Below are 12475 nucleotides of genomic sequence, written 5' to 3' on the forward strand. Positions count from 1 at the left end.
TTATTAAAATTTGAAAATGAAGAAAATTTGATTTCATTACAAAAAAACAAAGCTGATATTCAAGAATTGGTCGTGCGATTTCTAATATTAATATAACGTGCTCAACATCAAATAGAGGGGCGAAATTTGTTCTTCAATCAGCTATGAAGAGATCTGGTTGTCGCCTCGTGTTTCTTTTTCTCATCGCCCATCTCTTCTTTAAGAATGGGAACTTCAAACAAACGCATAAAAGATAATTTTTCAGATTTTTATTCCAAAAATTTCTTTCCTTTTGATGAGGTGATGCTGAAATTGCTTATAAATGAGCTGGAGCCTTATCAAAAGTTTTGAAAACTTCTCCTTAAGTTTTAATAATTACTTCCACAATTATCGTTTTGTTTTGAAGTTACGAAAAAGAAAAAAATTAGAATTTGTTGAGGTCGACCAGGGTTCTGCAAGAATAGATTTGCTTTCTGCTTTTAAGAACAAAATTTGGATATTTTTTACATATTTTATCCTAATTTGCATAAATAAACTTGTCTGTTATGAGAGCGTGGAAATAAATTTGGTGCTATAAAAGTAAAATAGCATTAAATTTTTGTTGTTTTCTCGGCACAGTCATAAAAATGAGATGAGAAAGAGATTTTATGATTAAATAGGTGCGAAAGTGCGCAGTTGACAAGATAAGTGAAAAATAACTTTTAGATTAGTTACAAATTAGTTATCTCTAGTTATAAGCGTTAAAATGTCCCTTGGTACTTCATTTCCCAGTTATTCAACGACACAACCTGGAGGATTGAAATTGGTTGAAATTGCCCAAATCAAATCAACTAAAGTTGTTAAAACTTCAAGAGTCATTTTGGTTGTCCTAACAGCTACATCATTATATACTCTCTAATTGCATAGTGATAAATGGACACAGTAATTGCCACAGTTTACAATTATTGCTTAGCCCATTTTGAATAAAAAATCGATTTAAAAGTGAGAGGGAGCTTGTAATTGATATCTGCGAGATTCAAAGTTTTTCTCTCTTTCCCTACAATCTGTCTTACAGTTTTTGCCATTTCTCCATATTATCCATTCTCACAACAAACTCCCTAAAAATCAATTACAATTATCATTTTGAAAGATCTACTTTTAAATAGTCAGCTTTTGAAGTATTCTACAAAATAGATAACTTGATATCGAAGCTATGGACTTTTCAACTTGTGATAAACCGACGCAGGAACAAGTGAGTCTTGAACCTGAAAATGGCTCGAAAAATGAGGAATCGAATAGCTGTCATTCTCCACTGGTCGTAGCCACTGACTTGGATCAAGATTTGCGACCTCTACAAGTCGAAGTTCCAAACGCGGATTTCGCCAAATCGGAGGAACAGCAAACAACTGAAAAAGAGCAAATGAAGCCAACCTCAACCGATGCAAACTTGGGTCAAATTGTGAAAACTAACAGTGAACCCAATTACCGATCGGAACCGAAAAAGGCGCCTTTATCAAACAGCCAAAGGCTGGAAACGCCGACGAAACCCAACAATTCTTCCTCGAAATTGCCTCAAAGTAGCCTGGACCCTTCAACATTGGATAACTTCCTTCAAAACTGGGCTATGTTTCATCATTTGTTCAAAAAATGTTCACCAACTAGCGAGCAAAACAGTGCAACAATGTTCCAGAACATTCCGGAAAATTCTTCAGCCAATCCACAAAGCGCGCGGAACTTAGCACAGCTGCTTCAAGCGTTGAACTTGGAAATTGAGCGTCAGAGACAAGTTAAAAATTTGGCAGATGCGAGAAATGCGTTGAGAGGTTTCGGGGCGAACTACCAAAACCAGCTGGATGATTTTGGGTGGTTACAACATCAACAGCACAAATTTTGTGATCTTTTGCCTGCTCAGCAGTTTGCGGCTAATTTCAGACCAAATAGCACTTCTGTAAGTGTAGACTGTTTTCTATGCTAGCATGCTGTGAATAAAGAGTATTTTTTGCGCCAATTCTGTGTAATTATGTTTATTGAAAAGATTGAAAAGAAGTAGTTGATATGGTTGCACCTCCTTTAGAAATGCTTCGATGTTTTTGTTTTTCAGTTTTCCGTGAGAAATAAATAGTTGTGTCCAGCGTGAAATTTCTTCTGCTGAACCATAAAGTTGAAAAACTTAAACCGCAAATACAATGGAGATAAATGTATCCCGGGTTACTTGACAAAATTGCAACTCGACTAAGTTAGATATTTTCTACCAATAGTCGACCCCAAAAATAAAGTTTACCATGTAATACGTGATTTGAGTCTTTGCTTTTTTCAATGAGTTTATCAATGAAAAAACTAAAATTTTCAAATATAATATAAAAGAAATTTATGAGCAACCTTCCGACACTTTGTAACCAACCAATTTTTGTCAGCCATATATATATTTTTTATTTTCGACTAAATTAACCTTTTGATTAATTTGATTAAATTTTCGATATTTATTCCCCGAGAATTTTTCTGATATTAAATTATTAATGGGATAACTTTTTTGTCCTTTTTATACTGTTTAGAAATTTTTTAAATTTTTTTTCCATCTTCCTAGAAATTGATTGTTGAGCAAATTTAAACTGTATCCTTAGAAAGACGTCGTATTCTTCTAGTGTTACAGTGAGCGCTCCTCCTACTTGTGCCCCATATTATATCCTTTCTGGTATTAATTAAAAGCTACAAAAAATAGTTTTAATCGAAAAATAAAATATAGATAAAACTCTAATCGAAAAACAAAAAAGTGACGGTGCTTCGATGTAGGTTTTGAAGACACGCGTCTAGTTTTTTAGTTTTTTTTAGTTTTTTTAGTTTTTTAGTTTTTTAGTCTTCCATCCAGGGTTAAATTGACTTGCAGACCTCAACCATTAATCAGGTATTCTTTAATATCACTCCGATCGAGTAATTATAGTAGGATAAAATAAACGAAGCATACATAGTCAGATTTAATCATTTTATGCATTAAGTAAACTGAGCGAAGTTTGGCACAAGTTTGGCGTTAAAAAGTCAATGTTAAAGCTGAAATGATACTCCGGCTGGTGTCAATTTTACAGAAATTTGAATGGTCTTAAAATGCACTTTGGTAAACACTAGATAGATTTTCTGCAATCTTGCAATTAAATGCAATGCTTTTTGGGATTATGCAAGGCGTCACTCTGCAAATCCGTTTTCATCTATTTTTTGAGCAAAAGTTGTCACATTTTCCTTTTAATTAAAAAAAATCAAATTTTACTGCAATTTGTCCCGTGAATAAAGCAACTCTTTTGAAAAGGCCGAGCTCATGCATAGTTCGTAAGTTGAGGGCATTGGTGGACTTAAGAAGCAACAGCAGTTAGACTTATGATATATCTAAATTGGACATATGAAAGGAGTATAGATCGGTTGTTACAAGGGTGGTCCAGCCTGTATTCCGGGCAAGGAAATTAAACCCTCTTCAATTTTAGCAGGGTTTTGTTTATAACACGGCCTTTTCTTTATTCAACTTATGCAAATGGTTGCATTTGGTATTCCTAGGCTCCTTTAAATGTTATAAAAAACGGGTACTATTTTAAAAAATGTAATGTTTGGTTGCAGAAATGAATATTTCGTCGATGAATTAGTCGAATGATTCTTTGATCATGATTGATTTGTTGCCATCTAACTTATGTTTTTTCTCTTGCCTGTCAATTTAATGCACTATGCATTTTTTTCTCAACTTGTCTCAATTTCTTTTTTTTTCTGGTTCCAGACAACTATACACATTCAGCTTTCAATATGATTGTGCTAAAATAACTACCTTTGTCGATGAATTTTCTATGGAATCAACTTAATATGCCGCTCAAATTTTGCTTATAATTCTGTTTTTTTTCAGGCTCTTGGGCCGTGGTAAAATGAAAACTTTAAGTGTCTTTTTTCAGGCATTCCCTCTTGTGCCAACATTCCCGCTAATTCCCAACAACCCCATTTCACTGATGAAAACCAATGCATTGCCAAGTAATTTGATGCCCCCTCAATCCATGAACAATTTGGGTAACGGACACTTTAACCCAGTAAGCATTGCGAATAGCTTGAATACCGTACGCATGAACAAATTTATGACAAATGAGAAAAGTAGTGATCAAAAACAGCTTCACCAAATTCAGAGTTTCAAATCGAAAATTACAAAAACGACGAACAAGTTTCAAATGTTTGGTCAAAGTAGCAACTTGCAACCGACGTCATCTAAGCCGAAAAGGAGCTGCGATGGGTATTCAGGATTTAAACACGTGAAAAACCCACTCAGAACTGCCAACAGTTCCACTTCAGGTATGAAAAGAGTTCTGAGAGAACAGGAAACGGCTATGGACTGCTCGGACACCTCTGCTGGAATTGTTCATTTGACAGAAAACTTGACAGCCACCCACCTAAGAAAAGCGAAATTGATGTTCTTTTACCAGCGATACCCCAATTCTGCAATCTTGAGGCAGTATTTTGTGGATGTGAAATTCAACAGGTCAAATAATGCCCAATTAATAAAGGTATGCGGGAAATCCTGTGACAATACGTGGCAAACGTCCTAAAGCCTATTTTTTTAAATGACGTTTTGTGGAAACGACTAGCGATATTTCGTCACCATTTTTCATATTTCACGTAATCAATTTTCACAATGAAAATTAGTCGCTCAAATTGTAGATATTAGTGACGAATAAAGCATGAATTTCGCCACCATTAATCACGGATGAATGTAAATCATTTCCATGATTTTGAGCATGTAATATTTATTACGAAAAGTTTATTGCCCGAATTTTATTAGAATTTAATTGCTCTTGTGAACCGTGCTATTGGTAGTTGCAAAACTGCTAATTGTCTTCTGAATCCGCATTTAGTATTGCGAGACATTTATTCACCAATAATTGACACTATCATAGTTAATAGATACTGCAACGATGAACAAAGGTTACTTATAGCGTGGAAAAGAGTGACAAAAGTTTGGCACTGTTTTCCGCGCACGCCCAAAAACATGCATCGTAAAAAATTGAAAAATGCATCCAAACTTTTGCTTACTATCGCCCATTTCCGCACACGCTTAGAACCCTAATATTATAACATGGTCGTTAATAGGAGTGACAAAATCGACTAAATTTACTCGATACATCCAACATTTCCTACGTAATGGGGACTATTTTTGCTCATAATAGCTAAGAAAAATGGTCAGAATTTTTGGTTTTTGCCCTATTAAGGAAGAAAATAATTAGTTAAAGCAAAACCCGATTTGTTTGAACATTATGGCACTAATAATATGGTAAAGCTGCTGTTTCGCAACAATTTCGGAATGCAGTATGGCTGTGTGTTTTAGTGGTTCAGCAATTTCCGCGAGTACTACTACATTCAGATTGAAAAACACGTGAGAGAAGCCTTACAGAAACATCAGCAGCTGTCAAAAGATAATAACAGCTGGCCCTCTCTTCAATTCCCCCAATCAAATTACACCAACTGTCCAAATGTCATTGATTTGCATGATACTGCTGCCGTCTCACGAAGTGGCCAATCAAACACAAGTTTCAAGATCGAGTCGCTCATTGGTGGTGATGCGGTGGCCTGTCAAGAGGTCAAAGGTCAAGATTTGAGATCGAGTGATGAAGTGAGTAAAGCGCTGAGTGTAGACAGACAATCTGAAGTGTTCCGGAACCTGAATACACACTACAACAAGTCTAGTGCCTTCGAGGTTAGCCACTTTTTGCATCTTTTTCTTCTTGGTTCCCCGGTCCAGATCTCGACTTATGAAAATGAAAAGTCCAGAGCTGATCATTATCTAACAAGGGATGACTCAACAGTTCCCAACTTTTCCTGCCAAAATAGGGGACGAGTGGTAATCTCAGTGATGGCTTAAATGAAATTAACTTCAAGTTTTGCCGCCACTGGACTAAAATGATGCCATTGTTTGCAACTTTAACCAAAAGTAAAATAAGACCCGGTTTTTGAATCTAAAAATATGCTAGGACATAGATCTTAGCTACCCGAAGGACTTGGTGCCCTGTCACAAGGACGCTGTGCCCGAGTGCTGGGTTAAATCCCTTGGGGTCTAAGATTTATATTCTAACTTATTTTCAGAACCAAAAGGTAAAAACACATCAAGTCTCATCCCCGTGTCTGAAGATTCGAGCAGTTTTTGATACTCATTCTTGTTAATAGATCATTTGCAAAAAAACAAAGGATACATTCGCCTTCTCCCCCGTGTTTTTATTACACCCAATTACAAACTAGGTGTTGTTTTATAGCACACTACTATATGTTTAAAATATGCACCTGGGGGCGTTTAAGTTATCTGGCCATTAAGCTGGGGACCGAAACAGCATAGATCCCAAAGGAGACTTCAATCAGAGTAGAATATGTTTGTGGGTAACTTGAGAAAAAACAAACCTGACCTGAATAATTATGAGCTGTTCCTGTTTTTAGGCTCCCGAAGATTTTGTTCGCACAGTGAACGTGACAATCCAGCACTTTGCCCTCTCTATAATGCAAGGGAGAGACCGCGAGTCAGGGTGGAAGAAACAGATCTACAAAGTCATCAGCAAACTGGACGCCCACATTCCAGAGACATTCAAGTCTTGCAAGCAGTAGAACAGAAGTATAGGATCATCAATGGGCCAAACAGAATACAAAAACACATGAGAATTGTGTCCTCCCCCTCTCTACCCTCCCCCTCTTCCTTTTTGTTTAGAAGCCTCCTGTCAGCAAAAGTTTTTTAAACTATCCATTGCAATTTATATATACGCATCATTATAAGAGTGTACAAATATATCAATTATAGAGGAGTGTTATAATATACTTGGGGGTGCCCGGGGGGGGGGGGGGGGGTGCAGTTCATGCATATGATTTTATACAAAAAGGGGTGAACCAAAAAAGAAGTTGATTTACCTTGTTGCAACAACTGAAATTCTCCATCGCCTCAAAATTGCTTTGACATTTTTGCAACCTTGATCGGCAGTTAACATCTTATATTATATCAGAAATTTTGACCTTAACTTGAAACCTTCCTTGCTTCAAGACATTGATCGGCAGTAGTTAACTTCTTAGTATGATATAATTTTGTACAAAAAGACAAATGCAAACAGAATATATTTTTAGATTTGACCAATTGTTTTGTACACTCTGATCTGCTGCTTGTATCTAAAATTGAAAAAACAACGACTTTCGGCAAAATCCGGTACTAAAAACCTAGCTGAGTAGTCTCTCGTTTTTAAACTTCTGAAATTGTCAGTATGTCGAAGGTTTTCATCTTTTGCACTATGCGTAGGGGGGTTTCTCAGAATCTCAAAACCAAACTTGCCGAAGGTTTTTCACGAATTATATCAAACGAAAAATACAAAAATCTCTTATGATTTAAAATTTTTGTACAGTTCTCTCAACTATGGAATTGAAAGGTTCAGGTATGAATTGGACAAGTATATATTGATTCTTATGTGCACCTTCGAAGAGTTGAGCCCTGGAAAAAGCTTTGTCCTTATAGTGGTTTCAGAATTCTACTTGGCACCCCTCTTTACTTTCTGAAAAAAGTGGTTTCCGATCATTTCATGCGCATCTTTTTACCGGTGTTCTTTGGAAGCAAATTTGAGTGCTGGTCTAGGATGACATATAATTAAGTTTTCGTAATATGTTGCTCTCCTAAAGCCCCCCAACAGCCTGTAAAATAGTCATGGGCAATGTGTTTTGCAGTTAACGAGCCGAAGTCCATCCAGTACTGAATAGTGCCGATGTTTTTATCATTTTCACCGGGTGCACTATTCGATTCTGAAGAACTATATGATTTTGCGTAAAATGTCACTATCCGAAGACTAGAGAGCTTGCAAAGCTCTCTTAAATAACCAAAAACAAAGTTTCGGTGTTCCGTTTGGTCTCTGGAGATTATTGTTCCGACCCCTCTTGAGGGGGGAGGAACTATATACTCAAATGGGTTTTTGTTTTTTTGTTCAGTCAATTTTGGCCGATCGATATATTCATCGGAGAGAGTTGAGACTGGTATCAATAGAAACCTTGTCCAACGTAGAATATGGAATTAAAAAGATTTTTTTGATTTTCTTTTTTGACAGGGAGATATCGAGGTTTAAACTTTCGAGAAAATAGAGTGAATTCCGTTGATTTCATTCACCTTTTTTCGGAATTTTTGACTAAAATTTCGCCAATTTTGATAAAATTTAATAAAATTTTTCAAGAAAATGTTGTTGATATTACGTTTAAACACATAATATATTTTCAACTATTTTCATTGAATTTTTTTGTCACAAATTCCGGCTAAGTGTTTCACAAAATTCAGACTTTTTCATCAAAAACAGCACGAAATAGGTTTCTTTAGTCCACTCTGATAAAATTTGCAGGAAGTGCACACCCAAACAACTCTAACATAATCTTTGTAGACTGAAAAGGGGCAAATTCCACTTCAACTTCCGTTGAGAGTGCTCTGTAAATAAAACTTTGCCGTTTTTTGCTAACTTTTTTCGCATTACGTTTGATTTTAGCATTACGTTTTGATTTTTTAACTAACAAAGTATATCTATTATTGGCATTCCAAAAATTATCTATTCCTAATGGGCAATCAGCATTAGCAGGACTAGTTCTGTACCAATCTTGGACCGTTATAATCCAGAAAAGATTCGGATTGTCGTCAGTCGGTTTTTCATAAGAAAAATTTTATCTTTTTTATATTAATTAAATAACAGAACATTTCAAATCAAAGCTCACTAGTGATAAGTTCTATTGGCTTCCTAATTATCTCGAAATTATTTTATCTAGTTGATTGCTTGAAAGCTTATGGTTGTTTTGACTTTTAAAATATTTGATTTTTAAATAAAAAATGGCTCATTGAACTTTGCCTCCAATTTTTTCTTAATTTGGTCAACTTGTTGCTTAGTGTCAGCAATCAAAGAGTGGTCCTTCTTTCTGCTGAATTCAAAAAACTTAGTCTTTATTGCGGTTTTACGCCTTAAGTTATGGTGTTCTGGGTTTGATACTACTAGATTTCACAATTTTTTTAAAAATTTTTAGGTATTTGCCCATTTTTCATGTTTTCTAGTTTTGTCATATTATCACGTTATTGTCAGTTCATATATCACATTTTTCGCGTTCAAAATAACGCACAATTGATAATATTTAAATCCTTAAAGATATAGATTGTGGTTTTTTACCGCTCCGACAGTACTTTCTCGAAGAATTTAACTGATTTTTTAAATTTTGTCTAAATTCAATGTTTTTAAAGAATTCGTTATGACTTTACTGGCTTCGACACGGGTTTTTCACAAAAAAAGTAAATTAATTTTTGATTTTTGTCATATTTGACGTTTTTAGTAGACGTAAGACTTGTTTTGGATAAATGCAGGTCTCGAGGGTATCTTTTGGAAGAATAAATGAACCTATTCAATTTTTTCATTTTGTAATTAATGGCTTTCATTTCTTTGGAAGTAAATTTTTTTCGATAAAAACAAGTATTACATAATCTTGCTTTTTTATTTTTGGTCTAATTGTTGCCTAGTTTCATTAATGAGAGGTCACATAAAACATTTCAAGGGAAGGTGTTGAAAGGGATTGGTGTCACAAAACCTAATTTTTTAAGAGAATTCTTTATGACTTTACTGGCTTCCACACGGGTTTCTCACAAAAAAGTAAATGAATTTTTTATTTTTGTCATATTTGACGATGTTTTTGTAGACGTAAGACATATTCTGGATAATTGCACGTCTCGAGGGCTTCCTTTGAAAAAATAAACGGACCCATTCGAATTTTTCATTTTGTAGTTAATGGCTTTCATGCCTTTGGAAATAAATTTTTTTCGATAAAAACAAGTATTACTTAATCTTGCTTTTTTTCTTTTTGGTCTGATTGTTACCTAGTTTAATTAATGAGGGGTCACATAATACATTTCAAGGGAGGTTGTCAAAAGGAATTGGTGTCGCAAAACCTAATCTTTTAAGAGAATTCTTTATGACTTTGCTGGCTTCCACACGGGTTTCTCACAAAAAAGTAAATGAATTTTTTATTTCTGTCATATTTGACGTTGGTTTTGTAGACGTAAGACATATTCTGGATAATTGCACGTCTCGAGGGCTTCCTTTGAAAAAATAAACGGACCCATTCAAATTTTTCATTTTGTAATTAATGGCTTTCATGCCTTTGGAAATAAATTTTTTTCGATAAAATTAAGTATTACATAATCTTGCTTTTTTTCTTTTTGGTCTAATTGTTACCTAATTTAATTAATGAGGGGTCACATAATACATTTCAAGGGAGGTGTCAAAGGAGATTGGTGTCACAAAACCTAATCTTTTATGAGAATTCTTTTTTTGACTTTGCTGGCTTCCACACGGGTTTCTCACAAAAAAAAGTAAATGAATTTTTAATTTTTGTCATATTTGACGTTGTTTTTGTAGATGTAAGCCATTTTCTGGATAATTGCACGTCTCGAGGAAGTCCTTCAAAAAAATAAACGGACCCTATCAAATTTTTCAATTTGCAATTAATGGCTTTCATGTCTTTGGAAATAAATTTTTTTCGATATAAACAAGTATTACTTAATCTTGCTTTTTTTCTTTTTGGTCTAATTGTTACCTAGTTTAATTAATGAGAGCTCACATAATACATTTCAAGGGAAGGTGTCAAAAGGGATTGGTGTCACAAAACCAAATTTTTCAAGAGAGTTCTTTATGACTTTACTGGCTTCCACACGGGTTTCTCTCAAAAAAGTAGATGAATTTTTGATTTTTGTCATATTTGACGTTGTTTTGTAGACGTAAAACATATTCTGGATAGTTGCACGTCTTGAGGGCTTCCTTTGAAAAAATAAACGGACTCATTCAAATTTTTCATTTTGTAATTAATGGCTTTCATGCCTTTGGAAATAAATTTTTTTCGATAAAAACAAGTTTTACATAATCTTGCTTTTTTCTTTTTGGTCTAATTGTTACCTAGTTTAATTAATGAGAGGTCATATAATACATTTCAAGGGAAGGTGTCAAAAGGGATTGGTGTCACAAAACCTAATCTTTTAAGAGAATTCTTTATGACTTTACTGGCTTCCACAACGGTTTCTCACAAAAAAAGTAAATGAATTTTTGACTTCTGTCATTTTTGACGTTGTTTTTGTAGACGTAAGACATATTCTGGATAATTGGACGTCTCGAGGAATTCGTTTGAAAAAATAAACGGATCCTATCAAATTTTTCAATTTGCAATTAATGGCTTTCATGCCTTTGGAAATAATTTTTTTTTCGATAAAAACAAGTTTTACATAATCTTGCTTTTTTCTTTTTGGTCTAATTGTTACCTAGTTTAATTAATGAGAGGTCATATAATACATTTCAAGGGAAGGTGTCAAAAGGGATTGGTGTCACAAAACCTAATCTTTTAAGAGAATTCTTTATGACTTTACTGGCTTCCACAACGGTTTCTCACAAAAAAAGTAAATGAATTTTTGACTTCTGTCATTTTTGACGTTGTTTTTGTAGACGTAAGACATATTCTGGATAATTGGACGTCTCGAGGAATTCGTTTGAAAAAATAAACGGATCCTATCAAATTTTTCAATTTGCAATTAATGGCTTTCATGCCTTTGGAAATAATTTTTTTTTCGATAAAACAAGTATTACATAATCTTGCTTTTTTCTTTTTGGTCTAATTGTTACCTAGTTTAATTAATGAGAGGTCATATAATACCTTTCAAGGGAAGGTGTCAAAAGTGATTGGTGTCACAAAACCTAACCTTTTAAGAGAATTCTTTATGACTTTGCTGGCTTCCACAACGGTTTCTCACAAAAAAAGTAAATGAATTTTTGACTTTTGGCATATTTGACGTTGTTTTTGTAGATGTAAGACATATTCTGGATAATTGCACGTCTCGAGCAATTCCTTTGAAAAAATAAACGGACCCTATCAAATTTTTCAATTTGCAATTAATGGCTTTCATGTCTTTGGAAATAAATTTTTTTCGATAAAAACAAGTATTACATAATCTTGCTTTTTTTTCTTTTTGATCCAATTGTTACCTAGTTTAATTAATGAGAGGTCACATAAAACATTTCAAGGGAAGGTTTCAAAAGGGATTGGTGTCACAAAACCAAATTTTTCAAGAGAATTCTTTATGACTTTACTGGCTTCCACACGGGTTTCTCACAAAAAAGTAAATGAATTTTTGATTTTTGTCATATTTGACGTTGTTTTTGTAGACGTAAAACATATTCTGGATAATTGCACGTCTCGAGGGCTTCCTTTGAAAAAATAAACGGACCAATTCAAATTTTTCATTTTGTAATTAATGGCTTTCATGCCTTTGGAAATAATTTTTTTTTTCGATAAAAACAAGTATTACTTAATCTTGCTTTTTTTTTGGTCTAATTGTTACCTAGTTTAATTAATGAGAGGTCACATAATACATGTCAATAGAACGTGTCAAAAGGGATTGTTGTCACAAGACCTAATCTTTTAAGAGAGTTCTTTATGACTTTACTGGCTTCCACACGGGTTTCTCACAAAAAATTAAATTAAT

At 34.2% G+C, this 12475-nt stretch overlaps 1 protein-coding gene across 1 annotated transcript; it reads left to right on the forward strand.

Annotated features, from left to right (window-relative positions):
* Positions 1 to 1071: 1071 nt before the first annotated feature.
* LOC142339877 (uncharacterized) lies at positions 1072 to 6648 on the forward strand. Its single transcript, XM_075390196.1, has 4 exons — positions 1072 to 1906; positions 3882 to 4481; positions 5300 to 5668; positions 6400 to 6648. The coding sequence occupies exons 1-4, from the start codon at positions 1172 to 1174 to the stop codon at positions 6562 to 6564; spliced, it is 1869 nt and encodes a 622-aa protein (XP_075246311.1). The 5' UTR covers positions 1072 to 1171; the 3' UTR covers positions 6565 to 6648.
* Positions 6649 to 12475: the final 5827 nt, after the last annotated feature.

Source organism: Convolutriloba macropyga, chromosome 5 (assembly GCF_964194025.1).
Source record: "Convolutriloba macropyga chromosome 5, txConMacr16.3, whole genome shotgun sequence".
Taxonomy (NCBI): Eukaryota; Metazoa; Xenacoelomorpha; order Acoela; family Convolutidae; genus Convolutriloba; species Convolutriloba macropyga.